The sequence below is a fragment of the Sminthopsis crassicaudata genome, chromosome 5 (assembly GCF_048593235.1).
Source record: "Sminthopsis crassicaudata isolate SCR6 chromosome 5, ASM4859323v1, whole genome shotgun sequence".
NCBI classification, from domain to species: Eukaryota; Metazoa; Chordata; class Mammalia; order Dasyuromorphia; family Dasyuridae; genus Sminthopsis; species Sminthopsis crassicaudata.
Window position 1 is genome coordinate 143,294,453 of NC_133621.1, and position 27,500 is coordinate 143,321,952.

The window sequence follows — 27,500 nt, forward strand, 5'->3', positions numbered from 1 at the left end:
TTTTGTTTGTTTGTTTGTTTGTTTGTTTGTTTTTGTTTTGCTTAGGCAATAGGGGTTAAGTGACTTGCCCAGGGCCACACAGCTAGGAAGTATTAAGTGTTTGAGGTCAAATTTGAACTCGGGTCCCCCTGACTTCAGGTCTGGTGCTCTATCCACTGCACCACCTAGCTGCCCCTCTTGTGAGATTCTTACAACATCTCTGAAAGGAAGGTGAAGCATAATTACTCATTTTACAAATTTTACTAAATGACTTGCCCAAACTCACAAAACTTTTTTTGAGGCAGAATTAGGCTCGGAATCCAAGTTTCTTGACTCAAAAATCAGCCCTCTACAGCCATACTTCTTTTGGCCTCTGCCCATTTTATAGAAGAGGAAATAGGACTTGAGAAGCTAAGTTCATGGTTAGATCTGGGACTAAAATTTAGGTTTCCTGACTCCTATAGCACCATACCCTTCCTATATATTGCCTTTCTATAATGCTCTGGGAGAGCAGAGAAATAGAGTCTTTCTAAGTGCTGAAGTGGAGTTCTGATCATTAAGCATCACTTCCCCATCCCACTTACTCTCCTGGAGGGCTGATGGAGATAATAAACACCACTATTCAATATTTATGAAATCCAGTTCTTCTGCAAATATATCACAAGACATGTTCAGTGGAGGGAACCAATTCTATCAAGAGCTCGTCACACAGCAATCTGTTCCAGTGACCAAGTACAAGCATCTCACTGAATAACAAACACCCCCAGAGGATAACGCAGAAAGGCTGGTTTGGGAAGAAAACAACAACATCCTCGAAGGGGATTCATTCGATGAATGGTGGCACTTACCAACACAATTTCTCTCTTTGCCTTTTTGGTTTCTGTAGGGAAGGAGACAGATGAAAGTCAAGTTACATGCACCTGCTTCCCTTTAAAATCCCACGTCCCACAGTGGGGTTCCCTTAAGCAGGCTTCCAGCTCAGTGTTGCAAACATAGCAAAGAATTTATCAGCTCATGAAAATGTTTTAGCAGCCTGTCGTCCTTCCTGGAAATGAAATCTATATTTTCCCCTTATTCTGCCTGGCACACTGGCAGTATCAATTGGGGGTAAGTGGATATAAGTTATTTTTTAATAGCTCAAAACCAAGAAGGACAAATCAGGTTAATGAATTCCCCAGTCACCATGGGATCTTGGTATAGTGAATAAAGGATTGGATTTGGGGACAGCAAAAACTGAGTTTTAATGCCACCTCAGATACTTGCTTACTGTAACTTTGGGCAAATCACTTCTCTGAGCCTCAGTAAATTCCAGTTGGATTCGGTGACTTGGATTCCGTGACTTAGATTCGGTGACCCCTGATGTCCTTAAATCTATGACATTTTCCCTCTCACTCACTTCTATCTCTATCTCACAAAGCAAAGTCTGAAATCTCAGACCATAAAATTGTAGGTTTAGAGGTCAATAGATCTTGAAGTTTATGAAGCATCACTGAATCATTTAAAAATTAAGCAAGTGAGACAAAGAGCTTTGCCCAAGATCACAGAGACAATGAGCAGCAAAGCCAAATTCAAACTCAGATTTTCTGATTCCAAATCTCTCTCTCATTCTCTCCCCCACCTATCTCCCTCTCCCTGCTATATCTTTTGACCTGCTTTTGTGTACCCATGTTCCGTAGACATCGTTCTTTATGCCTGGAAATCCCATAGAAATGTATGAAGAAAGGGAGAGAATGATGAACCAGAGAAAGAGAGGGCTCCGGGGGGGGGGGGAATGAAAAGTTAAATAAATAATAGTTTTGATTTGTCTTCTTATTTACTTCTTACCTACTAACAGATCTTAAGAAGTCATTTTCCCTCAAAATTATTTTTTTGTATTGAGTTACATGAAGTGAATAGGAGCTAATCTCCTTCAAACTCAGTCCCAAGTACATTGTATATGTATAACTCATCAAAAAGGAATGGGAAAATAAAAGATAATTTGTTTTCAAGTGTGCAGGAGGCATGGAAAGAGAATGAGTTTCCAAGTCAGAGGAGGTTGGTTCATATTCAGCTCTGTTCCTTGTGATCTCTGTAAAACAAGGCAAATTATCTGACCTCCATGGGCAGAGTTAAAAGTGAGGGGTTGAACTTTCTGCTTCTAAGTGCCTTCTAGCTCTCAGTTTATGATCCTATATTCTGCTTGAAGGGACATCTTGCCCAGCACGTTGCAGTATCAAATGCTCAATCAGTAAAGGGAATCTAAGATGCTCCATAAATATAATATTTGTTGATTTGGTTGATTAAAATAGGTATCTATTTCAGGCACTTGAAAATGTCTTTTTATTCTCTACCTCCATTCTTCCTCCCACCATTATTCAACAGCTAAGGGCAGGCGTTAGTTGGCACCATACCTTATCAAGGTTGAAGCTATAGAGATAAAATATTGTCCCCATTGAACTTGCCTGTTGAAAGATTTGGAAATGGAAGGAATCTTCAAGGTCATATAATCCCACCCCCTTATTTTGTGGTTAAATAAACCAAGACTTCCTCTTTGAATCCAGCTCTTTTGACTCTAAATCCAGTACTCTTTCCAATACATCCTGACAATTACCTTTTGATCACAGTCTTATTCTAAAGAATTTTTCTTTAAAAAAGCTAGTTTTAAAAGGAGGGTAAGAAAGATCCGCTTTCAAGTTCTGCCCCAAGTACATGGTTCAGTTAAAACACACTTTTAATTCTTTACACAAGCTTTCATTGCTTGCAAGGGATTGCCTTCTAGGTGCTCAAATGAAATCCAGCAGGTGCCCTAAGCCTAACAGACACATGCAATTGAAGGAGTCCTAGCTGCTTAGCAACACTGGCTCATCTCTGTTTTGCACAAATGTCTGGAATGCACTCCTGTCTCCCCTCTGAAAGGTAGAAATCCCTAGGTTTCAAAATGTAGCTCAGGTGCCGCATCCTCTGAACACCTTGCCTGACCACCCCAGCTTTTAGCCCTCTCTCACTCTTGAAATTGATAACATATTACTTTGTATTTCACTTACTTGCATATATGTTGTATCTCTTAATAAAATATAAACTTTTAAAAGGTGGAGATGCTTTCATTTTTACCTGCCTTGTTCATAGGAAGTAATTAATAAGATCTTTGTTGAATGATTATTATCAACGATAACAATAATAGCTAACATTTACATAGCACTTTACAGGCATTTCACATGATGCTCAAAACAACCCTTGGGGTAAGTGCTATTGTTACTCCCATTTAACAGATGAAGAACCTTAGGTAAATAGAGGTTAAATGGCTTGCCCAGGATGGCATGTGTAATATGTTTCTGAGGCTGGATTTGAACTCAGGTCTTGCTTACTCTAGATTCAGCCTTCCAACCACCACCACCACCATCATTATCGCCATCTTTTCTTCCTTTTTCTCCTTCTTCTCTTTCTCTTCCTTCTCATTCTCATCTTCCTCTTCCTCCCTTAACTCTACTTCATTCCCTTCCTCGTCCTCCTCCTTCTCCTTCTCTTCTTCCTCTTTTTCCTCCTCCTTTTCCTCTTCCTCCTCCTCCTTTCTACTGTGCCTTAAGGTTAATAAGCGCTACCCTTTCATGCAATACTCTGACTCTTGCTCCAGATGCTGATTTTGTAGTTCAATTCAGTTCAATTCAATTCAGTACAGTGCAGTAAGTAATTATGGAGCATCTCCTCAATGCCAGGCACCATGAGAATATGTATTGCCCTTTTATCCTCCTCTGAGCAGAATTCTTTTCTTGTTATACCCACCAAGTCCCAGAAGCCAGTAGAATAGACAGCATACATACCTTCTTTTTTCACCCTATGACAAAATAAAAGATTGACATTAATTACCAAGAGACTATTGCACATCACTACACACATAAGCAGATGGGCTTCTTTGGGGAGCTTCCTTCAGAAATATAATGTTTCTTCCTCTGGCAATCTCATTTGATAAATGCTGCCTGTCTTATCATATTACAACTCATTTTCAGACAGATCAGGCTTAGTTCAGAATTTCTTGCATGTTTCCTTTTATTAACTAAACCATATTAGAAATGATTAGCTTTGGGAGCGTGTGAAAATGGCCAGATTAATTTGCACATTTAACATAAGATCAGGAATTGCATGAGGTCCTGGTTTCCCAGTAATACCTCCCCATTCCTATCCTGAAACAATTACTGTATCTAAGCCATGTTTATCAGACTAACATCCACTCCTCTCCATTCTATCCATGAAGTTAATGCTATCAGTGAAAGTACTTTCCCCAAGATAGTGTGGAAATGGAAGGGTCAACTCACGCTAAATCCTCGTGCTTTTCGTGGTATAGTCATTCACCCAGTGACTTCAAACCATTTGAAAAATACTAGAGAATCTTCAGAATCTTTCTGTGGAACGTGGTTATTAACACCCCCTATTTTTGGGTACAAACCTATGATTTCAATGGGGATCTCCAATGTGAAAATTCCTTCCACTGATGCAGTTTATAAATTACTCATCTGTAATTTACAGATTTACAGAGTTGTCTGATGTATTGAGAGTATAAAGTGACTAGCCTAGGGACTCCCAACTACTATGGGTGACTATGCCAGATTCAGGTCTCATCGATTATAACATAGCTATTCTTCCCTCTACTAAACCATAAACATATCTCAAGACCATCCCTTTAAAAAATAGAAACTAAGACAAAGTTCATGTTGAATAGAGCTCTAAACACACTAGAAATCAGCACCAATATTGCCATGCTGCCTTATTTTAGAACTCAGAACAGTAGGGCGAGGATAATCAGAAAAGGGTTCTTCTTCCATGTGTTGAGGATCTATGGTTTTAATGATATAGTAATACACTCCACCAATCCAGGTCATCAACTTTCCTACATAATAGTAAAGAGTCTTCATGAATTGCTAGGGGCCAAAAAATAAAATAAAATAAAAAAATAAAAAGTCACCTGGTATCTTACCCCTTCCCAACTTAATTAAGCTAGCCCTCAAATGGGACACATATAGCTCCTCATCAGACCAACCCTTGAAACATTCCCATTGTAACAGAATCTTCCTGAACCTAAACTTTGCTGATACAGTCTTTGAGAGCACAGGATGAATCTTCAATTAAGCACTCATTCAGAGGAATTATGTGCTATTACTGTGCTAGCAGCTGGGGTTACAAAGACAAAAAGGAAACTACACCTGCCCTCAGGGAATTTCTATTCTATTGTATTGTATGTTGGACATGGGGGGAGAGGCCAGTATACCAAGGCATTAGAACAGGGCTTTGATGGAAGTATCATCCTATTAGACCTTGATGCTTTCTCCAATTCCATCTCTATTGGCCCCTACTTTAAAAAAATTAAAAACAAAATTTGGCCTGGCTTACAGAGTGACTTACAGAGATTCTTTATCTTCCTTGGGTTTGAAGGAGCAGTGTCTTCGGATGAATTTCACCAGTAGGAAGAACTGGTATCCCAGGAGACCCAACAGTAGTATGGAGCCCACCGTAATAATGAATGGTACATACCACGCTGATGATGAATAAATATTTTCTCTCTGAATCAGGTATATGACTCTGGGCTTGAAAAGAAAAGAGAGGTAGGGCAATGTGGTGATATTTTTATATATTCATATCATTTAGTATTCATTTATATATACATAAATATAATTTATATCTAGTATAAATTAGAGCTTATATTTTCCACTTATGATGTTTCATTTCCACTTCTACTAATAAGTTTTGTTTTAGAAATTGGATAGGGGTATACCACTATGCTATATATATATGTATATATATGATATATCTTCTAGGTATACCACTATCCACTATCCTATATCTATATCTATATCTCTCTATATATATGTACATATGTGTATGAGTGTGTATATATATAAATTCCAATTACCTATTAGTTAAAAATCCAGAAAAGTTAAGGAATATGTGAGGGTTGATAATACTATTTTAAATTTTATCCCAACATGGCTTCTCAAGGAGATACACACACAGATACACACATACATGGGCACTCAGTATAACATATACTACACATATGCAAACACACATATATGTGCACAGACATTTATGTGCAATACATTCTGTGTGTGTATAAATATATCTACACATTATATGATTATATATGTACATATCTGTATATGCACATATGATTACATTGGTTGAGGAAACTCCTGATGAAAAAATTCCCTCTAACAATTTAAATTGATATCTCTGCAACTTAACATCTTGGAGAGTTGCTTGGGACATGGAGAGCTTGTGAGTATCAGAGCTGAATTTGAACACAGGTTTTCCTGAGTTCAAGACTAGCTGTCTATCCACTATAGCACATATCTCCCCAAAGAGCCAAGCCCCCAAATCTCATTGGCTCTTGCTGATGCATGGATACTGAGTTGGTGACAAGCATTTCACTGACAAGGCACGAAACCATTCAATTCTCTTTCAATCCTCTCAACAGTGGTTATTCTTAGTTTCCTTCAGCTGCATATTATGACTTCAAAGTCAGTAGGTGAGTGGAGTGATAGTCAAACTGACTAAATTTCTTTCTGCCTTAAATCCTGTGAGATTTTTCTGTAAGGGGGAAGACCTTGCCAGCCTGGTGGGTGCCTGGGAGTGACTATAGTGGTGCCAGCTGGTCAGTAAAAATTAGTCATCAGCCAAAATATGGCTTATCTGTGGTTGGTTAAGAAAGAACAAGTTCTTGCTTGGAGCCACATAACTAGAGCATCAAAAGTTAAATTTCTTGTGCACTTTACGAATAGAGTGACCAAGCCTTCATCCATTTCCATCTGCTCCCAGAGATTGCTCAGCTGTGGCACACACATCCCCTAATCATCTCCTAGCCACCGAGGTCTTCTCAAGTCCATAGCATTTCCTCCAGAATCAAAGAGTTCTAACTGAACAACTAACAAAAGAATGCAGTTGGAAACTCCGGATGCCCAGGCGCTTACCGTGGAAGTGGTGGTGATGACTGTGGTTGGTGGAGGGATGACTTGGATATTCAGTGTCACCGTTCCTGTCTGAACAAAAGCCTCTGCTTTCTTCCTGCTGGTCAGCAAGTTGTCATCTGTTATGTAGATGAGCAGCTCGTAGTCCCAGGCTTTATCAAAACCGCTGGAATAATCAAAAGGGGTTGCCAGCAGGAGGCTTGTGATATTTGATCCAGCATTGGGGGAGAAAGTGAAATGATTGTTCTTGTTCCCTAAATAGATTTTTAGAACAAGATCATGGAGGCAGGAAGTAAAGAGAAGGGAGGGAAAAAAGATGATCAGGCAAATGTCATCTAGTCCAATTCATATTTGAGCAAAAATCATATCATCTATCAATCAATCAATAAGCATTCCTTAAGCACCTATTATAGAAATACAAAGATAGAAATGAGAGTCCCTACTCTCAAAATGTTTACAGTTTAATAAGGTAGATAACATTTGTTATCTGTGTTTGTTATTTGTGTTTGTGTATTGTGTGCACAGAATAAATATGAAATAGACACACGTATTCAGGAAGGATGGACTGTATAAATTGGAGGGATTAGGAAGAGCTTCACGTAAAAGGTACTTATTGAGTTGAATTTTGAAGGAAGTAAGATATTCTATGAGAAAGTGATTAGAGAGAGAGCATTCCTGCCATGAGGGATGGCCGGTGGAAAGGCATCGAGGGGAAACACCGAGTGTGATGTATAAGGAATAGCAGGAAGTTTAGTGTGATTAGACTAAGGATGTGGGAAGAGAAATAATGTGTAATGAGACCAGAAAGATAAGTGGGGGCCAGACTGTGAAGGATTTTAGAAACCGGAGGGGCTTATATGTGATCCTGGAAGCAATAGATATCTACTGCTGTTTATTAGGTAAAGGAGTAATATAGTCCGATCTGAATTTAAAGAAAATCACTTTGGCAATTGGTTAAAGGAGATATTGGACTAAGGAGAGACCTGAGGAAAGAAGACCAATTAGGAGGCTTTTGCAATATCCTTGACAAATGATCATCATATTGCTTCCTGAAGACTGTTGTTGAAAAGGAATTTATTACCTCATGAGGCAGCCCTTTCTGTGCTAGAACAGCTCTAATTAGTGGAGAGTTTGTCCTTTCCTACCTCCCAGGCCTCCCTTTGCCTCACTTTAACCTTCTCCAAAAACCCAATTCTACATTTTTGGTGAATGATATATCTATTCCACTAGTGACATCTTGGGGCACAAATGTGTCTTGATTTAGTTTGGAAACAGCAAAGAACTTTTAGGACATTAAACTTTGTTGAGGATTAAAATAAAGAGAAGAAAATGGGTTCTATATAGCATCACTGTGGTAATGGTTAGATACAAACTAAATTGCCTCTATGAAGATTATTCAGTGATTTTTTTATCTTTGTCATTATAAACATTTACTTAAGGAGGATAAAAATACAGACATCAAGATAGTCTTATCCCCTTGAATGGGGCAATACTACATATAAAGGACGGATCCCAATGGGTTTGATGGAAATTTGCAGAATTATAGTTTGGAAATGGTCAGGAAGTGATGTGAAGGCCTGCTTCCAGACAGGATAAATGGAAGATCTACAGTGGAGCTCAGAATCCCAGAACAGAGTCAAGGAGCCAGCAGGAAGGGGATGAAGAGGAGATTCACTCTCTATTTATTTGGCAGCTCATCCCAGAACATTCCCTTATGGCTCTACATATGAAGGGAACTGCAATTCCCTTAAGGAAGCTGTGTCTCCATTATGGTGACCCTAAGTACTCAATAGGTCAAGAGGAGAAATGCAATCCCTGCTTTCATGATATAGCCAGCCATGTCTGAACAACACAATATTCACAGAACTAGTTGTTGTTCACTTGATTCAGTCCTGTCTAATTTTTTGACCCCATTTGGGGTTTTCTTAGCAAAGATATCAGAATAGTTTGCCATTTCCTCTCCCACTCATTTTATAGATGAGGAAACTGAGGCAAAGTTAAGTGACTTGCCTGGAATCACATAGCTATGAAGGGTCTGAGGCAGGATTTGAACTTACAAAGACGGGTTTTCCTGAATCAAGGTCCAATACCTGGACTTGAACCCATAGCTAGTCAATGAGGAGAGATTTCTGGTAACTTTAGAAAGGCAAGAGCATTTACAGATACTGTTAGGACTCTTCCTCATGCTATTAAGCATTCCTAGAATCTTTCCATCTGTTTCCCAGTCCTGCTCAGACTTATATCATCTCTTCATTTCCCTTTCACTGAATCCTAATCTCAGCCCCTAAAGTCAAATCTAGTTTCAGAAACTTGCTGGTTATGTATTCCGGAGCAAGTCATTTAATCTCTGTCTGTATCCTCATCTGTAAAATGGGGATAATAATAACAATACCTCCCAGAATTGTTGTGAGGATCAGATGAGATAATAATTTAGCCCAGTGCCTGTCACATAGGAAGCACACTATGTTCATGATAACGATGAATAAGTGAGTTTTTTCATCCTGTCTAGAACTAGTTCTTCATATCATTCCTAGACTATTTCCAAATCATGCTAAAACAGCCTTACACTATTCCATCTCCCCTTTATATGTTGTGTTTCTCCATTAGAAAGTAAGTTCCAAGAGGTCAGGAGCTATCTTATTTGCTTGTATTTGTATTCTCAGCATTCAGTAGAGTGCCTGACTTTTTCAATGATTTTTCATTCATTTCAGTCCTTCATGGCTGAGTGAAGCCTATGAGGTTTGGTCATATTGCCTGCATCCGTTAAATTTAACTCATTTCTCCAGTGGTTCCAGACTTGTTACTGAGTGAAAACTAGTAAATGGAGCAAGGGATGATGCAATTTTCTGTCTCTTAGCAGCAGGGCTTACCAAAAGGCCTTTGGGGTCTTGCTGAGTATAGATTATTTTCATCTTATAAGACTTCCAATCTGGAGGCAGTTTCTACCTCTGGGTTTTGTGACGCACATGCTTGGTGAGAGCCCCCACTGCTTTGGGATCCTGCCACTCTAGAGTTCAGCAGGGGGTGAAGAATAGATTTTCTTCTTTTATTTGGAACTGTTTTGCTTATTTGGGCTTAAATCTCTGGCTTTTAACATTTCATTAGTGAAGTTATTTTTGGTCTAACTTCCATTGAGAGGCTTTTTTCTTTTTTCCTTTTTCCATGGTACTGCAGTTTAAGGAAAGAAAATGAATGGGGCATAGGAGAATCCCAGAGGGCAAATTTCTCAATATGCATTTAATCCATTATTAGCCTGACAGATGACTCCGATTCCATGAAACCCATTATAAGCCCTTACAAAAAGAGGGGCTCAGGGAGTTGGTCTAAAATGAAAACACAATGAAACTAATAGATTCTTGAATCTTGGGAATGGTCTGTGCATTGGGTCAAGAGATCTCCAACAATGACAGACTTCCTATTTACTTACTCCCGCCCTTACACAAATTGTGGTCTGGGGATTAGGGAAGAAAAAAGGGAACAAGAGAAAACAGAAGCAAGACCATGGAGCAAATTTAATTTTCCCTTCCCAAATCCTTCTGGCCTTATTTAGTATCTCATTTTTACGAGCGCATAGCTAGATCAGTCCATAAGCACAGTTACTCATTCATTCCATATTTAGTGAGTGCTTTTACAGCCAAAGGCATTGTGCTGTGCACATCTTCCTGACCTTCCAAAATGCTTTTCTAGAATTTCAAACTATAATTGTTTTGAACAATTATGTAATTAGACATATCCTAATGTGTGTATATATGTATTTTATAAATAAAAATATAGGGAGAAATATAGATATATGTTCATTTGTTTACAACTTCATATATGTATTTGTATACTTACATATATGTGTATGTATTTCTTAATTTAGCATACATGTGTGTATATATAATACATATGTATATGTGTACTAATTTGTTATACAAGTAGAAGAAAAGGAGAAGGGAATAAGCATTTATATAGCTTTCTATGTGCTAGATACTGTGCTAAGTACTTTTTACAGTTTTTTCATTTGATCCTCATAATAATCCTGCAAAGTAGGTACTATTATTATTCCTCTTTTACAGCTGAGAGAAAATTAAGCCAAAATTAAGTGACTTATCTTACAGCTAATTATTTTTTTTCCCCTGAGGCAATTGGGGTTAAGTGACTTGCCCAGGATCACACAGCTAGGAAGTGTTGAGTATCTGATACCAGACTCTCTCTCTCTGTCTCTGTCTCTCTCTGTCTCTGTCTCTGTCTCTCTCTGTCTTTCTCTGTCTCTGTCTCTGTCTCTCTCTCTGTCTCTGTCTCTGTCTCTTTCTCTCTCTCTCTTACTCTCTCTCTTACTCTCTCTCTCACTCACTCTCTCTCTCTTACTCTCTCACTCTCTCTCTCTTACTCTCTCACTCTCTCTCTCTCTTTCTCTCTCTCTTACTCTCTCTCTTACTCTCTCTCTTACTCTCTCTCTCTCCTCTCTCTCTCTCTCTTACTCTCTCTCTCACTCACTCTCTCTTTCTCTCTCTCTCTCTCTTACTCTCTCTTACTCTCTCTCTCTCTCTCTTACTCTCTCTTACTCTCTCTCTCTCTCTCTTACTCTCTCTCTTACTCTCTCTCTCACTCACTCTCTCTCTCTTACTCTCTCTCTCACTCACTTTCTCTCTTTCTCTCTTACTCTCTCACTCTCTCTCTCTTACTCTCTCACTCTCTCTCTCTCTTTCTCTCTTACTCTCTCACTCACTCTCTCTCTCTTACTCTCTCTTATTCTCTCTCTTTCTCTTACTCTCTCTCTCTCACTCTCTCTCTCTTACTCTCTCTCTCTTATTCTCTCTCTTTCCCTTACTCTCTCTCTCTTATTCTCTCTCTCCCCTATTCTCTCTCTCTCTCTCTCTCTCTCTTTCTCTCTTTCCCTCTCTCCCTTTGTCTCTGTCTCTCTCTCATATGTGTCCAACTCTTAGTGATCCATTTTTTTTTGCAAAGATACTAGCTGGAGCAGCTAGATAACACAAAGGATAGAGCACCAGTCCTGAAGTCAGGAGGACTTGAGTTCAAATCTGGTCTCAGCCACTTAATGCTAGCTAGCTGTGTGACCTTGGGTAAGTCACTTAACCCCCAATTATCTCATTCCCCCTCCCCCCAAAAAAGATATTAGGTTAGTTTGCCATTCCCTTCTTCATCTCATTTTACAGATAAAGAACTGAGGCAAACAGAGTATATGCTAATTTGTATAAAACCATATATTGTTTGTATACTAATTTAGATAAGATTTGCAGATAATTCAAAAGTAGAAAGGATAGCAAACTTTCTAGATGACATCATCAAAATTCAAAATATTTGGATAGTGGAATATCAGGTTGAATAGAATAATATGAAATTTAATGGGAATATATGTAAAGTTTTCTATTTAGGCTCAAAAAATCAATGATGCAAGGGCAAAATCAGAGCATCATGGCTAGACAGCAATGAAAGCATATGAAAAGGTTCTGGGGATTTTAGTGCAATACATGATTTATCAGTCTGGCAGCTAAGTTAATGTAATGCTTGTCTACATTAAGAAAGGCATGGTATCCAGGAACAGGAAGATGATGCTATCACTTTATGCTACCCTTGTCAGACTTAAAATTATGTTTGATTGTAGATGGGACATGCATAAGTCAGAGGGTATCTAGAGGTACCAGCTAGAATGGAGAAGGGCTTTGAGTTTTGCTATTTAAAGATTATATGATAGAAATGAAAAAGTCTGGCCTGGAGAAGAAAAAAAAAATAAGGGGAGCATGTTAACTGTCTTTTAATATTTGAATGGATGTCATAGAAAAAGAAATTTAATCTCCTCAACCCTAGAGACAGAATTAGAAACAAAAAGTGCAAGTTGCAGAGATACTGATTTAGTCTTGGGGCAAGAAAACACTCTTATCTGTTAAACCAATCTCAAAGTGGAATGGGCTCCCTCTGAAGAAAGTGTATTCCTCCTAAGCAGGGGGTTTCAAGCAGATGAGGACTTGTTTGGTACATTATGGAGTCAATACTTATTTGGGTAGAACTAGATGGCCTGTGAAGTCCTGAGGTTGGGTGATTCTGAGTCAAACACTATACCTTGACCAATGAAGTAGCGGAAAGACCTGGGACTGGAATCTTTGTCAATGCACGTTAGTTTGAAATTCTGAATATTTGTGCCAACTCTTAGGTCCACAGGAATTGTCAGGAAATAGAAATTTGGTTCACAGATTGGTTTTTCATCATTTTCATCAAGAATTTTCACAGTTACCTAGAGAAGGGAGAAGATCACCAGTTATATGAGGGATTCCCAATCTCCTCTCTAGAACTTTCTTCCTCTTCCAAAATAATTAGAAATTACACACACACACACACACACACACACACGAAACACACAGCAAGGTAGTACACTGAATTCAAATCTCACCTCAAACACTAGCTGTCTGATCCTGGCCATTTAATATCTGTCAGTCCCAGTCTCTTTGTTTGTAAAATAATAGGATATACCTTCCGGGGTTGTTGTGGGGGGAAAAAATGATGATATTGGTAAGGAAAAAAAAAACACTTTGCAAACTTCAAAGTGTTAAATTTACAAAAACAATACCAAAATGTTTCCCCAGGAATGGCAGTAGGTTGCCCATATTACATTCTTCCCTACTGCTATATATGGACAGTGAGAAGCTTGAGTTAATGATGAAGTCTATGGTCACAGCAGATTGGACATAACTTGTCCCAATGAGATCAAATTCAGGACTTTGATTTCGTTACCTTATTTTAACAACTCTGACAACTAAGTTAGGTAGCTTGAGACTATGACCACAATTTGATCTCTTTGACTGTTTTCTTGTAGAAATGGTAAAATGGTGTACTTCCTGGCAGGTCATTCACTTCAATTCCTACTTTGATCCATCAATACTTGCATCCATTTTTGAAATGTGGGCAAATGTAGTCTTTCTTTGGAATTTAATAATTTCAACTATTTCTGAATTTAGGATTGAAATAAAGGTTTAGCTTACTCAGTTCCCAAATTAGGATTCTATTGATTTTTTAGACATCTACACAATCCCTACTTAGTCTCTGATTTCATACTATCTCCTGCCAAGCCAGCAATGCTGACCCCTTGGTTTTGTTAAAAAAACAAACAAACAAACAAAAACCCCCCACAAACACAAACCTTAAAATCTATTGATTCAAAAGAAGTTTTTCCTGGATTTTGTTGGTATTTAGTTATTATTTTAATTTCTGTTTAGTAGATAGAGAAATCAGAATGGGAAATTCCATATTACTCAAAATCCCGAAAAAATTAGGAAGAAAGCTGAGAAATGAACTTAGTTTCTTGATTTCTCCCCAAACATTCTCTCCACTTGACCAGATTAATAATTAGTTCAATTTATGTTTCTTTTATATTTCTCTGAGTTTGCTGATAGAACAGGGGGAGAATGGTTCCATGAAAGTAGTCCATTATCTTCAACTACTTTTCATTACTGATACCTCACTCAGCCTCATCTCCCTCTGATAGGAGGAATGAATACCAAACTCTTCTCAATGTTTTCCTTAATAAAGGTCAGAAAATGAACTCTCAGCTAATCACTCCACTTTGCACCTGCTACCCTGCCTGGTTTCAATTCCTTTTTCACCAGGTATACCAAGGTGTCCCCTCCAACCTCCCCTTCCTGCTTTCCTGCCTCCCTTTGTGTGTAGTCTCCCCTTTATGTTGTAAGTTTCTTGAGGGCAGGAATTGTCTGTTTTTGTTCATTGTATCCCTAGCACTTAGCAAAGTTTCTGGACGTATTATAGGAACTTAATAAATGTTGACTGAATTGGATTGGTTTGGATTGACATAGGTTAGGGAGAAAGGTGAGTGCACTTCCTCCTGAAAGGACACCTTTCTTTCCTAGGTTGATCACCAATCTTTACCTGTTTTCTGTGGACCTGTTTTGCCATGTAAGCGGCCACCACTCAGAGTACTATCTCACCAGAGCTACAGAGCAACATAATCACATCTCCCCATCCCCATCCCACTGACTCCTATCCTAGAGATGTATCTTTTCAAAGTCCCCTTCTCTGTCCAACTTCTAAAGGGGCAAAGATTGCCTCTTCTCTTGAAACAACTATTCCCACAATACTTTCTCACTTTGCTCACTCAGCTGTTTTTGCCATAGGTTAAAAACCATATCTAGTTACTGCATGGGTGGGTAACTATACCTGTCACTTTTTTGGTTTCATGCACTTTCAAAGCCATGCTCACAGTGAGAATGTATATTGTGCATTAGAATTTATTAATGGATGAAAGCAGTAGTTTGGGAATTAGGCAGTCTGCCCACTCTATTCTTGACTTAAGATGTACCCTTGGGCATAAATTTTTTTATTTTTTTTTCCATTTCTACCATGCAATAGAGATGCTTGCTACTGTCTACTTTCATTCTCCTTGAAACACTGCAATGGTATGGGAAATGTCCTGATTCTTCAAAGCTGTATCCAATCCAAAAGCTATAGGTTATATTTAGCCATTAACATGACTTCTTGCTGTCTTTAATTTTTTCCATTTCTACCATGCAACAGGAATGCTTACTACTGTCTACTTTCATTCTCCTGGAAACACTGCAATGGTACAGGAAATGTCCTGATTCCTCAAAGGGATATCCAGTCCAAGAACTACAGGTTATGTTTAGCCATTAGCACGACTCCTTGCTGAGCTCAAAGATTCTGCCTCTAACTTATTTCAGCCCATGATGTTTGAAAAGCTTAAGGAAAATCCAACAGGTAGATTGTCATTACTCACAGTGACTGTCCTGCTCTCCTCCCTGTTAGCAGCCTCTACTGTAAGGATGTGCTGAGGAACTGATTCAAAGTCAGCCTTAGTCACAAGCTGGAGCACCCCTGTTTTAGGGTTAATCCAAAACAGACCCATGTACTGGATGGTGGAGCCTCCAGTGAGAATGGAATATGTTATGTCACTTTGTGGTTCATCTTCATCCCTTGCATGAACCTGTCCAATGCGTGACTGAACTGAAAGGAATAAAGCATTTCAAATGAGTACTTATTTTTTTTCCAGAGGGGAAGGCAGAGAGAAAGAATATATGTTGGAATAGCTATGTCTCCAACCATCATAGGGAAACAATATTGTAATAGAGGTTAGAGCACTAGAAGTAGGAAGTTGTTTAGTTGTGGTCATGCCCGACTCTTCAAGACCCCGTGGACACAAAATCTCTACACGTGAGATTTTCTTGGTAAAGATACTGAAGTGGATTGCTACCTTCTTCTCCAGTGGATTAAGTAAACAGACACTAAATAATCTTAGACCAGTCACATAACTGCTCTGATCCTCAGTTTTCCCATTGGTAGACTAAATATGATCCTATAGTACCTACCTCAAAAGGTTACTATAAGGCTCAAAAAATCATATTATATCTAAACTACTTTGCCCACTGCTTAGTATTGCTACTATAGGGCTAAGGGTTTTAGGACAATCCTTTTCAGATCCATTGGGGTACTCAAGTCCTATCCTTTTTTTAATTAAAGCTTTTAATTTTCAGAACACATACATAGATAATTTTCAACATTATCCTTTGCAAAACCTTGTGTTCCAAATTTTTTCTCACTCCCTTCCCCCCCCTAAACGGCAAGTAACACAATATATGTTAAACATGTGTAATTCTGTTATACATATTTCCACAACTGTCATGCTGCAAAAGAAAAATTAGATCAAAAATGAAGAAAATAAGAAAAAACAAAATGCGAGCAAACAACAAAAAGAGTGAACATACTATGTTGTGGTCCACACAGAGTCCTATCCTTATCATTGCCATGTATTGACTGCAAAGGACATTGCCAGCTTAGCTTCTTCAGTGGCTTTAGTTCTTTGTTTATAGTTTTTCTCTTCTTCTCACTTTGTATTTATGCTGTAGAGTTTACTGGCTTCAAGCTTACTCTGAATGATTTTTTTAAGGGACTGCAAAAAGTTTTGGCCAAGAGGAAAAATGTAACCACTAGCACTTGAACTGAAAACTTCTGACTCTAATATTCTATCCACTACACTATATAATGTAACCTATACTACAATACAATGTAAACTTAATCCTTCTGAGGTCTGGGGTGATTGATTCCCTTAAGGAGAAGTTTGTGATACTATATCACAGAACAAAGGATTTAGCTCCTGATTGGCAGAAAGACCTCTAAACTGAGATGCTATTTAAGGTAGAAAGACTTGGGAAAGAGAACAAGCAGAAAGCAAAATTTTGATTGTTAAATGGGACATCTTTCTGGACATACAGATATGTGGGTAGTTAGCCTTTGACGTGTCCCTTGATTCCAGGTACATGTATTCCTAGAAGCTGATGTAAGCTAACATATGAGAGAACCTCTTGGTTCAGCTAAGATTTTACTCTACTTCTAGAGCTCATCTACTCATTTGTCTTCTTTCCTCTGCACTATTCTTTATGACTATTCCCCAATTTCTGATTACTCTTTGCTTAGATAAATGTGTTTGCTTGATATCTGAAGCTCTTTTGTGTGGAACCAGCATGAAGAGGGAGTTAACTCACTAGGTGACTAAGAATAAGCAAAATGTTATCCTCCCCTTTAGATAATTAGGGAAAGTAGTGTTTAATCTTGAACTCTAAAAGAATCATACTCCTAGACTACAAATATTTGATGTGTAGTAAACAGACACAATTTGAGCCTAATTCCCTCCTGGAGAGAGAAGAGTAAAGAATTGATCATTCAGTTATGTTCTTTTTTTTGCTCCCCACAAAAACAGAAATCTCAGTCTCCCTTAAAATGGGATTGGTCAGATCTCAGATCAGATGCTATATCCATTATATATATCCATATATATATATATATATATATATATATATATATATATACATATATATATATATATATATATATATATACATATATATATATATATCCATGCTATATGTAGGCCAGCCATTTTATATTATATGTAAGCATCCACATCTATATTACCCAGATGAGAAAATGAAATCTAATTGAGGTAAAGGTAAATTGCCAAGAATTTTTATTGTTATTTCAGTCATTTCCAACTCCTCATAGCTCATTAAGGGCTTTTTTAGCAAAGATACCAGAGCAGTTTATCATTTCCTTCTCTAGATCATTTTACAAATGAGGAAACTGAGGCAAACAGTTTAAGTGCCCAGGGTCACAGAGCTTGTAAGTGTCTGAGGCCATATTTGAACTCAGGAAGATGAGGCTTCCTGACTTCAGGACCAGAACTCTATCCACTATACCTCCTAGCTGCCCCTGCCCAGAGTTACCTGTCTAATAAATGACAGACAGGGGAACTTAAACTCAGTCTTTCTGACTCACTCTGATATTCTATCCACTATTCTACTGGTTGTACTCTTTTTTCTTTTTCTATTTTGGGGGGCAACTGAGATAAAATAACTTGCCCAGGATAGAAAACTAATAAGTAGCTGAAAATCTGAATTTGAACTCAGGTCCTTCTGACTTCCAGAACCTGTACTCTATTCACTGTGCTACCTAACTACCCTTTAAAAAGCTCTCACATCATAGTAGTCATGATAATCTTTGGGAATCATTTTTTAAATAACCTTCAATTTCCAAGTCAATCAGTGAGCCAGTTAACAAAAATTTAAATATCTATTAGGTGTTAGACACTATGTTAAGTGCTGGGGATATGAAAAAGACACACATATCGTCCCTGCCCTAAAAGAGTTTATATAGGCTAACATGGGGAAACAACATGCAAACAATCATCTATACACAAGATGCATATAGCACAAATGGAAGATCAGATAAGTTAGCTGGAGAAGGATGAGGGAGGTTGGCCAGACAATAGAATATTAAAGCTGCCCTTTTCCATCTCTAAACTACACAAACTACAATTTATCCAAAAAACTTTCAGATATATGCCCTGACTCCCTGAAGCTAAGGGATAAGGACAGGACAAGATTTTGTTTTCCTTTCTTTTGGTACGAGAAAGAAAGCCATCAGGGAGAGAAAATGAAGTGGAAAGGAACTATAAATAGCTTTTTTTTTTTTTTAAAGACCATGTTGTTTGAGGTCTCAAGTAGAGAGAGTTGGCAGAAACCTAAGGAAACAGCTGCTCTTGTAACCAAGATTGAAGTTGTCATTAGAGGGTTATTATTTATTTTTTAAAATTAACTTTTAAACTGGGAGAGTTGGGAAAAATCAATCAGAACACTAACTGAAGAGTTCATTCTTAAAATGAAAGAGATTGTGTAAATCAGAATTTAAGCAGAGAATTTAAGAAACTTCAAGAAAGATAACCATGATGGAAGAAAAGTTTCCTTATGATGGAAGGAAAAAGTGAAAATGCATTTATTAAGTGCTTATTATATACCAAGTGCTAGGAATATTCAACTAAAAAGCAAAGACAGCCCTTGCCTTCAAGGTGGTTATGTTCTAATTTTATTTATTTATTTATTTATTTATTAATTTTATAATTATAATTTTTTTGACAGTACATATGCATGGGTAATTTTTTTTTAACAACATTATCCCTTGTACTCACTTCTTTTCCGAATTTTTCCCTCCCTCCCTCTATCCCCTCCCCTAGATGGCAGGCAATCCCATACATGTTAAATGTGTTACAGTATATCCTAGATACAGTATATGTGTACAAAACTGAATTTCTTGTTGCATGGTAAGAATTGGATTCAGAAGGTAAAAATAGCCTGGGTAGAAAGATAATAGTGCAAACAGTTTACACTCAATTCCCAGTGTTCCTTCTCTGGGTGTAGCTGATTCTGTCCATCATTGATCAACTGGAACTGAATTAGATCTTCTCTATGTTGAAGATATCCACTTCAATCAAAATTATGTTCTAATTTTAATCTATATCTGAGGAAAGTCATAAAAGGAGACTTTTTTTCCTTTTTTAAAAGAGGAGCTAGGTAAAAATCCAAGGAGTAGACAGTGGAGATGACAGAAGAACTTGGGGTGCAAAAAAAAGTAAATAAGCATAAAATGGAATCACACATTTTTTTTTCAGTAAACAACAGATGAGAAAAGCCTAATTTTCTGCAGTAAATGATACTTGGGCTACTGCATCAATTTTTGAAAATAAGAGGGATAAGAGGCATTTCCCAAATGCAACTATGCAAGATGAGACCTATGCACATAGCATTGGGTGCTGTCTCTTAGGAGACAGTGGAAAGAGCATTAATTCTGGACTGAGAAGATTTTGGTGTTAATCCCACATCTGATACTTATTAGCTGTGTGACACTGGGCAAACTACTTAGCCTCTAGAGACCTCACTTTACTCCTCTATAAAATCCACTAAATAGCTTTTGAGCCCCCCTCCAGCACAAGATTTATGATTGCTAATGAGATCATATTAGCACAGTGGCTGGTACATAATAGGTGCTTATTCCCTTCCCATACCCCCAGAAGAAAAAAAAGCATCCTTTGGCTCTAGAGTTCTGGTCAATAGCACTATCATTTTATTTTGTTATCGTTATTCAGTCATGTTTGACTCTTCATGGCCCCACTGGGGGTTTTCTTGGCAGTTACATGAGTGGTTTGCTATTTCCTTCTCCAGCGCATTTTACAAATGAGTGGGTCAATGCCCAGGGTCATATAGGTACTATCTGAGGCCAGAGCTCAACTTGGGAAAATGCGTCTTCCTTGTTCTCTGATAAGCACTTTAACCACTTTATCAGCTAGCTGCCATCATTTTATTACCTATCTGCTTTACTTACCTGACTTCAGTTCTAAAACTTCAAATGCATAGGATGAATTATCAAACTGCAGACGATGTTCATTTTCTGGAATTGTGAAGATATAAATGTAGACGGTACCTGAGAAAGGAGCAGAGGGAATATTCTAAAATTTGAAAGTTCTCTTCTGGCATCTTCCTTTGAACATGTGTGTCAACTAACTTGTTATTTCTGCTCTCATTGTAGAACATCTGTTAGGTAAGAAGTCAAGCATACACTTACTTTTATAATAAGGAGATGCAATGTCCTGCACCTGGATTATTAAAGCATATTTATTCCCAGCTGCTAGATTATTTGTGTCTTCATAATCCAGATCACCAATCAGCTAGATGAAAAACCAACAGATTTTAGATCATATTGGGAGAAATTCACACATTGTAAATAATATTAGCAATATTATCTTTGCTTACAAAAAAGTGAAGTGTTAATGATAGGATGGTGTTGAATGGGGAAGAAGACAAAGAGATCTCTTCCAAATTATAAATAGCACTTTCAAGTTTAGAAAAGGCTTACATACTAGATGCCCCCAAAATTGTAATGCTATTTTAAAATATTAAAACTTTTGAGACATGCTACATACCAATATTGTCTCAAATGAGTCTTACAGCAATCCTGTGAGCTAGCTACTGTAGACATTATTATCCCTATTTTGCAAATGAGAAAACTGACACAGAGAAGGATTAGATGATTCGCCCAAAGAGTAGAGTATTTTGCAAGAAATAGATTTTGAATCCACAATTTCCCATCTCTAAGTCTAATATTCTCTTCATTGAAATATGCCATCCTTTCCCATGAGAAACTTGATCTTTCAATAGAAAATTCCCCCTACTTTCTTTTCTTTGTATCCCCATTCCTTTGTCTTTATCTCCTCCACCCCTCCATTTCCTATTTCTTTTCCAGGCTTTCATTCAATTTAAGAGTTGAAAAGTTATGAATGGCTCAATAAAGTTTTAAAAAGCGGATTCAGTTCTTTTTTCCCCATCCTAAACTCTAGATTAACCATTCAAAATAAGATCTTGATCCTCTAATGCTCACTCAAGTTTTTCTTAAATAATTTTGGTATACATATTTTGTTTTATATACATATTTTATGTACATATTTTGCATACATACTTTGTTTCTACATCATCTTTATTTCCAAATGTATCACAACCTTATACCTTCCCAAAGAGCCATCCCTTTTAACAAAGAATAATAAAGGATTGGGGTGGAGAGAGAAGAAGTAGTTCTGCAAAATTAATTAACAAATTAACTAAGTTATATAATATTTTCAATATTCTAAACCTATAGACAACATTCTAATGAGCAGAAACATATACATTTTCTCATCTCTTCTTCTGGGCCAAATCTTATCCTCACAATAAAACAGCTTTCGGTTTCATTTTGGTTTATATTTTTCTGCACATTTGCATATATTGTTTCTATCTCTGCTTATTCCCTTTAATGCCTATATTTCATCTTTCCATTGTTTTCAATAGAGTTTCCACTGCTTACTATGCTTATATCAGCAAAATCCACTAGCATTATGTACATTAGGAAAAATATGAACCAGAGGAAAGAACTCTAGCTTTAGAATCAGAAGACCAGAGTTCAAGTTCTGACTTCTACTTACCATCTATGTGATCTCAGGTAAACTCTCTGAGCCTCAGTTTGCCCAGTTGTAAAATGAGGAAGTTGGGCTAGATGACCTCTGAGTCATCTTCTAGTGTTTTTAAATCTGTCCTCCCTTCATATTTCTACACTTCAAATCAAGGGCTTTGAAAAAAATAGAAGTGCATGAGCTACTCTATGTTATTATGACTATGGGGGTCACAATTTTTTAAAAATAATGTATCCTACAAGTCCTTAGACCTTCAGAATTGTTTCAAGTTGCTATATTCAACAAACTATTCCCATTACCTGGATAAAATAATGAGGAAATTTCAGAAGTCTTTCAAAATGAGCTATATTAGCCACATCATCTTGCTTTAAGAGTTAGATCATAATATGTCTTTCTGGAGGTAGACAACATGCACTACAATCCATAGTCACATTCCCAAGATTCCTCTTTAATGACAGAGACCATTTACTCACCAAAATTTTTCCAGAGCCATCTGATTCCTGAAAAAACTTTTCATTGCTCCCTGCTCCTGATAGATTAGTAAAATTGAACTGGTTGTTTGGTGCTTCAGCATCATTATCAAAGCAATGTTTCACTAGGTCCAGAAGCAACATTTTCTTGGTTTGTTCAGGCACAGAGATGCTGTTGAAAAGATCTGGTTTAATGTTTTTCCCAAGTGACAAATGGCTACTAAGCACCTGTCATTAGTCATATGTGGGGTATTTCAACTTCAATTTGTTCATATTTAATAGGCATTAACTATCTACTATGGGCCCAGGATTGTGCTAGGTAGCATGGGGAAGCAAAATAAAGAAAGGATGGAAAGGAAAGGAAATGGAACAGAAAGGACGGGAACAAAATGGAATGGAAAAAAAAGGGAAGGGAAGGGAAGGGAAGGGAAAGAACAAAGGAAGGGAGGAGAATGAAGAAGTCAAGGAGAAAAAGAAGGGAAAAGTGCCAAGGGAGAAAGGAAGGAAAAGGAATGGAGAAGGCAAGAGGAAAAGGAGGGGAAAAGAGAAGGGAAAGGGAAAAGGAAGAAAAAAGAGAAGGAAGGGATGGAAGAGGATAGAAGAAAGAAAAAAAGGAGAAAGAGAAGAAAGAAAAGAGATGGGAATAAGGGAGGCATTTATTAAGCATGTTCTAACTAGGCACTGTGCTAAGGAATTGGAGCTATTGTGTTTAGAGAAGAGAAGACTTTAGAAACACATCAGATATCAGGCAGAGTTCTCATCTGATGGGGAGATTTGCAGTGCCAGCATTTATCATTGGTGTGATCTGGCTTCATATCAATCTTCCTTAAATCTAGTTATCTCTATGGTATCTTCCAGCATTTCCTCCCAAGGAAGTTCACTGACTGGCTCCCTTAGCTTAAGCTCAAAGGGATCAAAACATAAATGATTTGATTGACAAAATAACAGATCTGGAAAAAGACAAAACATATATAAGCTCAGGGAAAGCATGAGAAAACTGAGACCTAGAGAAAAGAAATGAGCTGTTGAATGTCAAACAAGAAATAAATAGATTCAAACCTAGATTCTCTAATTCCAATCAAGCATTTTCTCCAATTTATCAAGCTTGAATTGGATGTGTTTCAAGGGTTCTGACATCAGAGAAGTGCCTCCTGATCCCATGACATTATCAGAAGTATGCTTTTTGATCCAGATTTTGTACAAGGCTTAAGAATAATGTATTCTGGGGCAGCTAGATGGCACAGTGGATAGAGTACTGGCCCTGAAGGAGTTCAAATCCAGCCCCAGACACTTAACACTTCCTAGCTGGGTGACCCTGGGCAAGTCACTTAATTCCAATTGCCTAAGCAAAATAAATAAATAAATAAATAAAATAATGTATTTTTCTGAACTGTAGACATAAATGTAGGTTTTTCCCATAAATACTAGTTAATAGAGAGTTGTTCCCTTGAGAAAGATAATAAATGTCACCTCTTGAAACTAGAGGAGAATGGCAAAACTAACTGTGGAGGACACTGAATAAAGCTGATATAACAATGCCCTTTCTCAGAGTAGTTCTGAATGAAAGAATCAGGAAACAATAACTTTCAGGAGATAGTGAAGAGGGCTGGTGTGAAGCAACTATCACTTGCTGGTAACTAGGAGGTCTACAGTAGAGCTAAAGAGGGAATAGGGCCACGGGGAATAGTGATGAGTGGCAGGAAGTGATCAATCAGAAGCAAGCAGAGACAGAAGGGAACAATTATATGGAAGATAATAATGGCCTGGTCACTTCCTTGCTAGAGCCCTACATATGGTAGTACTATAAGTCACAGATATGGTACAGTTCTCTGAGGAAAGGGTTGCTCATTGCTTTTCTTGGGCTCAAATATGTCTTGTCTTTTTCCAGATCTTTTATCCTGTCAATCAAATTATTTATGTTTTCATTCCTTTGAGCTTAAGTGCTAAGGGATCCAGTCAGTGAACCTCCTTGGGAGGAAATGCTGTAAAATACCATAGTTCCAAGATAATCTTAGTGGGGACAAGAAGCCAGAGAAATGATATATCTCCCACGGCATATTTGGATCTTTTGTATCAAAAGGATGCGCATGTAGTTATGCACATGTAGTATTTTGAAAAATGCCTATATAATTATTTTTTTATGTAAAGCTTTTTATTTTCAAAACACATGCATAGTTTTCAACATTCACCTTTTCAAAACCTTGTGTTCCAATTTTTTTCCCTCCCTTCTCCCCACCCTTTCCCCTAGATGGCAAGTAATCCACTATGTTAAACATGTGTCATTCTTCTATACATATTTCCAGAATTATCATGTTGCACAAGAAAAATCTGATCAAAAAGGGGAAAAAATGAGAAACAAAACAAAATGCAAGTACACAACCACAAAAACCGAAAATACTACATTGTGATCCACACTCAGTTCCCCCAGCCTCTCTCTGGGTGCAGATGGCTCTCTTCATCACAAGATCATGGGAACTGGTCTGAATCACCTCATTGTTGAAATGACCCACATCCATCAGAATTGATCATCCTATAATGTTGTTGCTGTACAATATTCTCCTGCTTCTACTCATTTCACTTACCACCAGTTTATGTAAGTGTCTCCAAGCCTTTCTGAAATGATCCACCATTCATTTCTTACAGAACAATAATATTCTATAACATTCATATACCATAACTTATTCGGCCATTCTCCAACTTAGGGCCATCCAATCAGTTTCTATTTCCTTGCCATTACAAAACTATAGCTATATAATTCTGAGCTATTATTGTTAGAGAAATACAATAAGTACAGCTTTATTCAAAGTCACTGTTTAAGATGAACCCTCAAAATGGAATGTAGATCAAGAAGCTGGAAAGAATATGACAGAGACAATGAAAAAAAATCAGCTTCTGGACCACTAAAATGGAGCTGATGATGGAGGATCTTTAATCCATCACCGCCTCTTTTATTTCTGGGGCTAAAGGTTCCTCCTCCATCATCTCCACAGTCTTCCTGGATAAGCCTGGAAATAGCTCACCAGTAGCTGAGCAGAGTCTGACAGCAAGGATGGCTTTTGGCTGCTGAGAAGAATGGGTTTTATTTTCTGGAAAGAAGCCACCCTAGCATGGTAACTGAGGCTGCCTGATGCTTATTCACCCAGACTGCTGCTGTCCATGCATTTTGGGTCCTAGGCTAAGCATCCAGCTGATTTATCAGGGAAGGTGTGCCATCCTCGCAGATCTGAGAGAGGTTTGAGGCTGCAGCATTTTAAAGACCCACAAGTTCGGAAGCCAAAAGTTCAGGGAAAGGAGAATTGTCGTATTGTCCTTCAGAGCCATGCTGGGGGAGGCTTTCAGTTTCTTCCCTGTCACGTGATATTTTTGATCCCAAACTGGCATCATTTAAAACCGCATTGTCCCCATCCATCATGTCACCTGCCACTGAAAGCAGCTGCTTTGGCTACCTTGTGAACATGACCTTGGTTTATTTGCCATCCAAAGGTGAAAGAGCCAGGTTGCGCTGCAGAATGGGCTGTCATTAGTTTCTGCTCTTGCTTGCAAACAGCTTGTGATGTGTTCTCAGCCAAGTGCCTGACAATTTACAGCCAGAACATGAGCTGTCAGGCACAGCCTTTGATGCCTCCAACCAGCGATGCTTGTTCATCACCTGTTAGGCACAGGAGTAGACCCTCCGTCATGGATGAGAGCTGTCAAGCTCTGGAGACCTTCCCGAGAATTTGAGGCAAGTGGCTGAGAACAGAGTGAGGTCTGTGCTCATCTTCTCTTATCGATGGGAGCTTCCTGATCCTCGGGCACAGAGCCAGTGCGACCTCAACAATCCCAGCTGCTCTCGCTGGCCTTGAGTGCACATCTCACTTGCCATTCTGCCAGCTCTTGAACACTCAGAAAGAAGAACACTTTTCTAGTCTTGTAATAGTGGAATAAATATGCAAGGGGCAAGATTCATCCGAGAACTTAGAGAGGGGGAGTTTATTTTTAAATTTCTCCACTGTTACCCTCTTTTTATTCAAACAAACAAGACTCGCAATGTGAATATAGATAGAGGTAGGAATGCAGGAGGCAGCAAGAGTGGAGAAATGAGAAGTAATAGCAGAGGTGTGTGCAGGTAGTAACTACATCTCTGGGAAAAAATGTTTACGGGACATATTTTTAAGTATAATCTGAAATATTAACCTTTTCTTAAGTCTAGACAATCAAAAAGGTAATAGATCAGGCTCTAATTTGGAGTATCAGTCAATTTTCAGGGTGTAAATGCTTACATTGAAAATTTAACAATCAGCTCTCAAAAGCCACTTAATTCTTGGGTTTCCTAACATCACAGATCTTACTTATAAGTAATGTAGACAGGAGAAGAAAAAGTTGAATTGGATTGTACTGAAAGTTGTAAAGCCTAGTTCTAAAATCCTAACTGTTCCAGTCACTGGCTGAGCATCCAAATTCCTTATCTTCTTGTTTAATGTGAAGGCTTTCCCATTCCAACCATAATGGAAAAAAAAACTTATCCTGTTACCCTTCTCACTTATTATTAGTCACTTTGCTAGTGGTTACCAATTCTGGAAGAGACTTAAAGGATATATTTGAAAATTTGTTACGTTCCATTAGGGCAAAGATTGCTTTTGTTTCGTCTTTGGACTCTAATGCACAGCACATGTCTTTTATGTAGCAGGTAAATAGTATTAGTGGGAATAATAAAAATAGTAATAGCGACCATTGACACAGCATTTGTAGGTTTGCAAAGTGCTCTACATAGGTTATCTCATTGGATCATCACAAGGAAGTAGCTATTATTATTATTCCCATTTTACAGATAAAGGAAAC

At 37.9% G+C, this 27,500-nt stretch overlaps 1 protein-coding gene across 3 annotated transcripts in view; it reads right to left on the reverse strand.

The window, feature by feature from the left end:
* Nucleotides 1–27,500, reverse strand: part of CDHR3 (cadherin related family member 3) — a 92,678-nt gene that overhangs the window by 11,449 nt on the left and 53,729 nt on the right. For all 3 annotated transcript variants that reach the window (XM_074268374.1, XM_074268375.1, XM_074268376.1), the window contains 9 exons: nucleotides 22,683–22,851; nucleotides 20,832–20,934; nucleotides 20,592–20,690; nucleotides 15,661–15,887; nucleotides 12,978–13,149; nucleotides 6,918–7,168; nucleotides 5,353–5,534; nucleotides 3,777–3,790; nucleotides 828–859 (listed from right to left, as the gene is read on the reverse strand). In XM_074268374.1, the coding sequence (XP_074124475.1) occupies nucleotides 828–859; nucleotides 3,777–3,790; nucleotides 5,353–5,534; nucleotides 6,918–7,168; nucleotides 12,978–13,149; nucleotides 15,661–15,887; nucleotides 20,592–20,690; nucleotides 20,832–20,934; nucleotides 22,683–22,851 (1,249 nt within the window). The remainder of the gene's footprint in view (nucleotides 1–827; nucleotides 860–3,776; nucleotides 3,791–5,352; nucleotides 5,535–6,917; nucleotides 7,169–12,977; nucleotides 13,150–15,660; nucleotides 15,888–20,591; nucleotides 20,691–20,831; nucleotides 20,935–22,682; nucleotides 22,852–27,500) is intronic.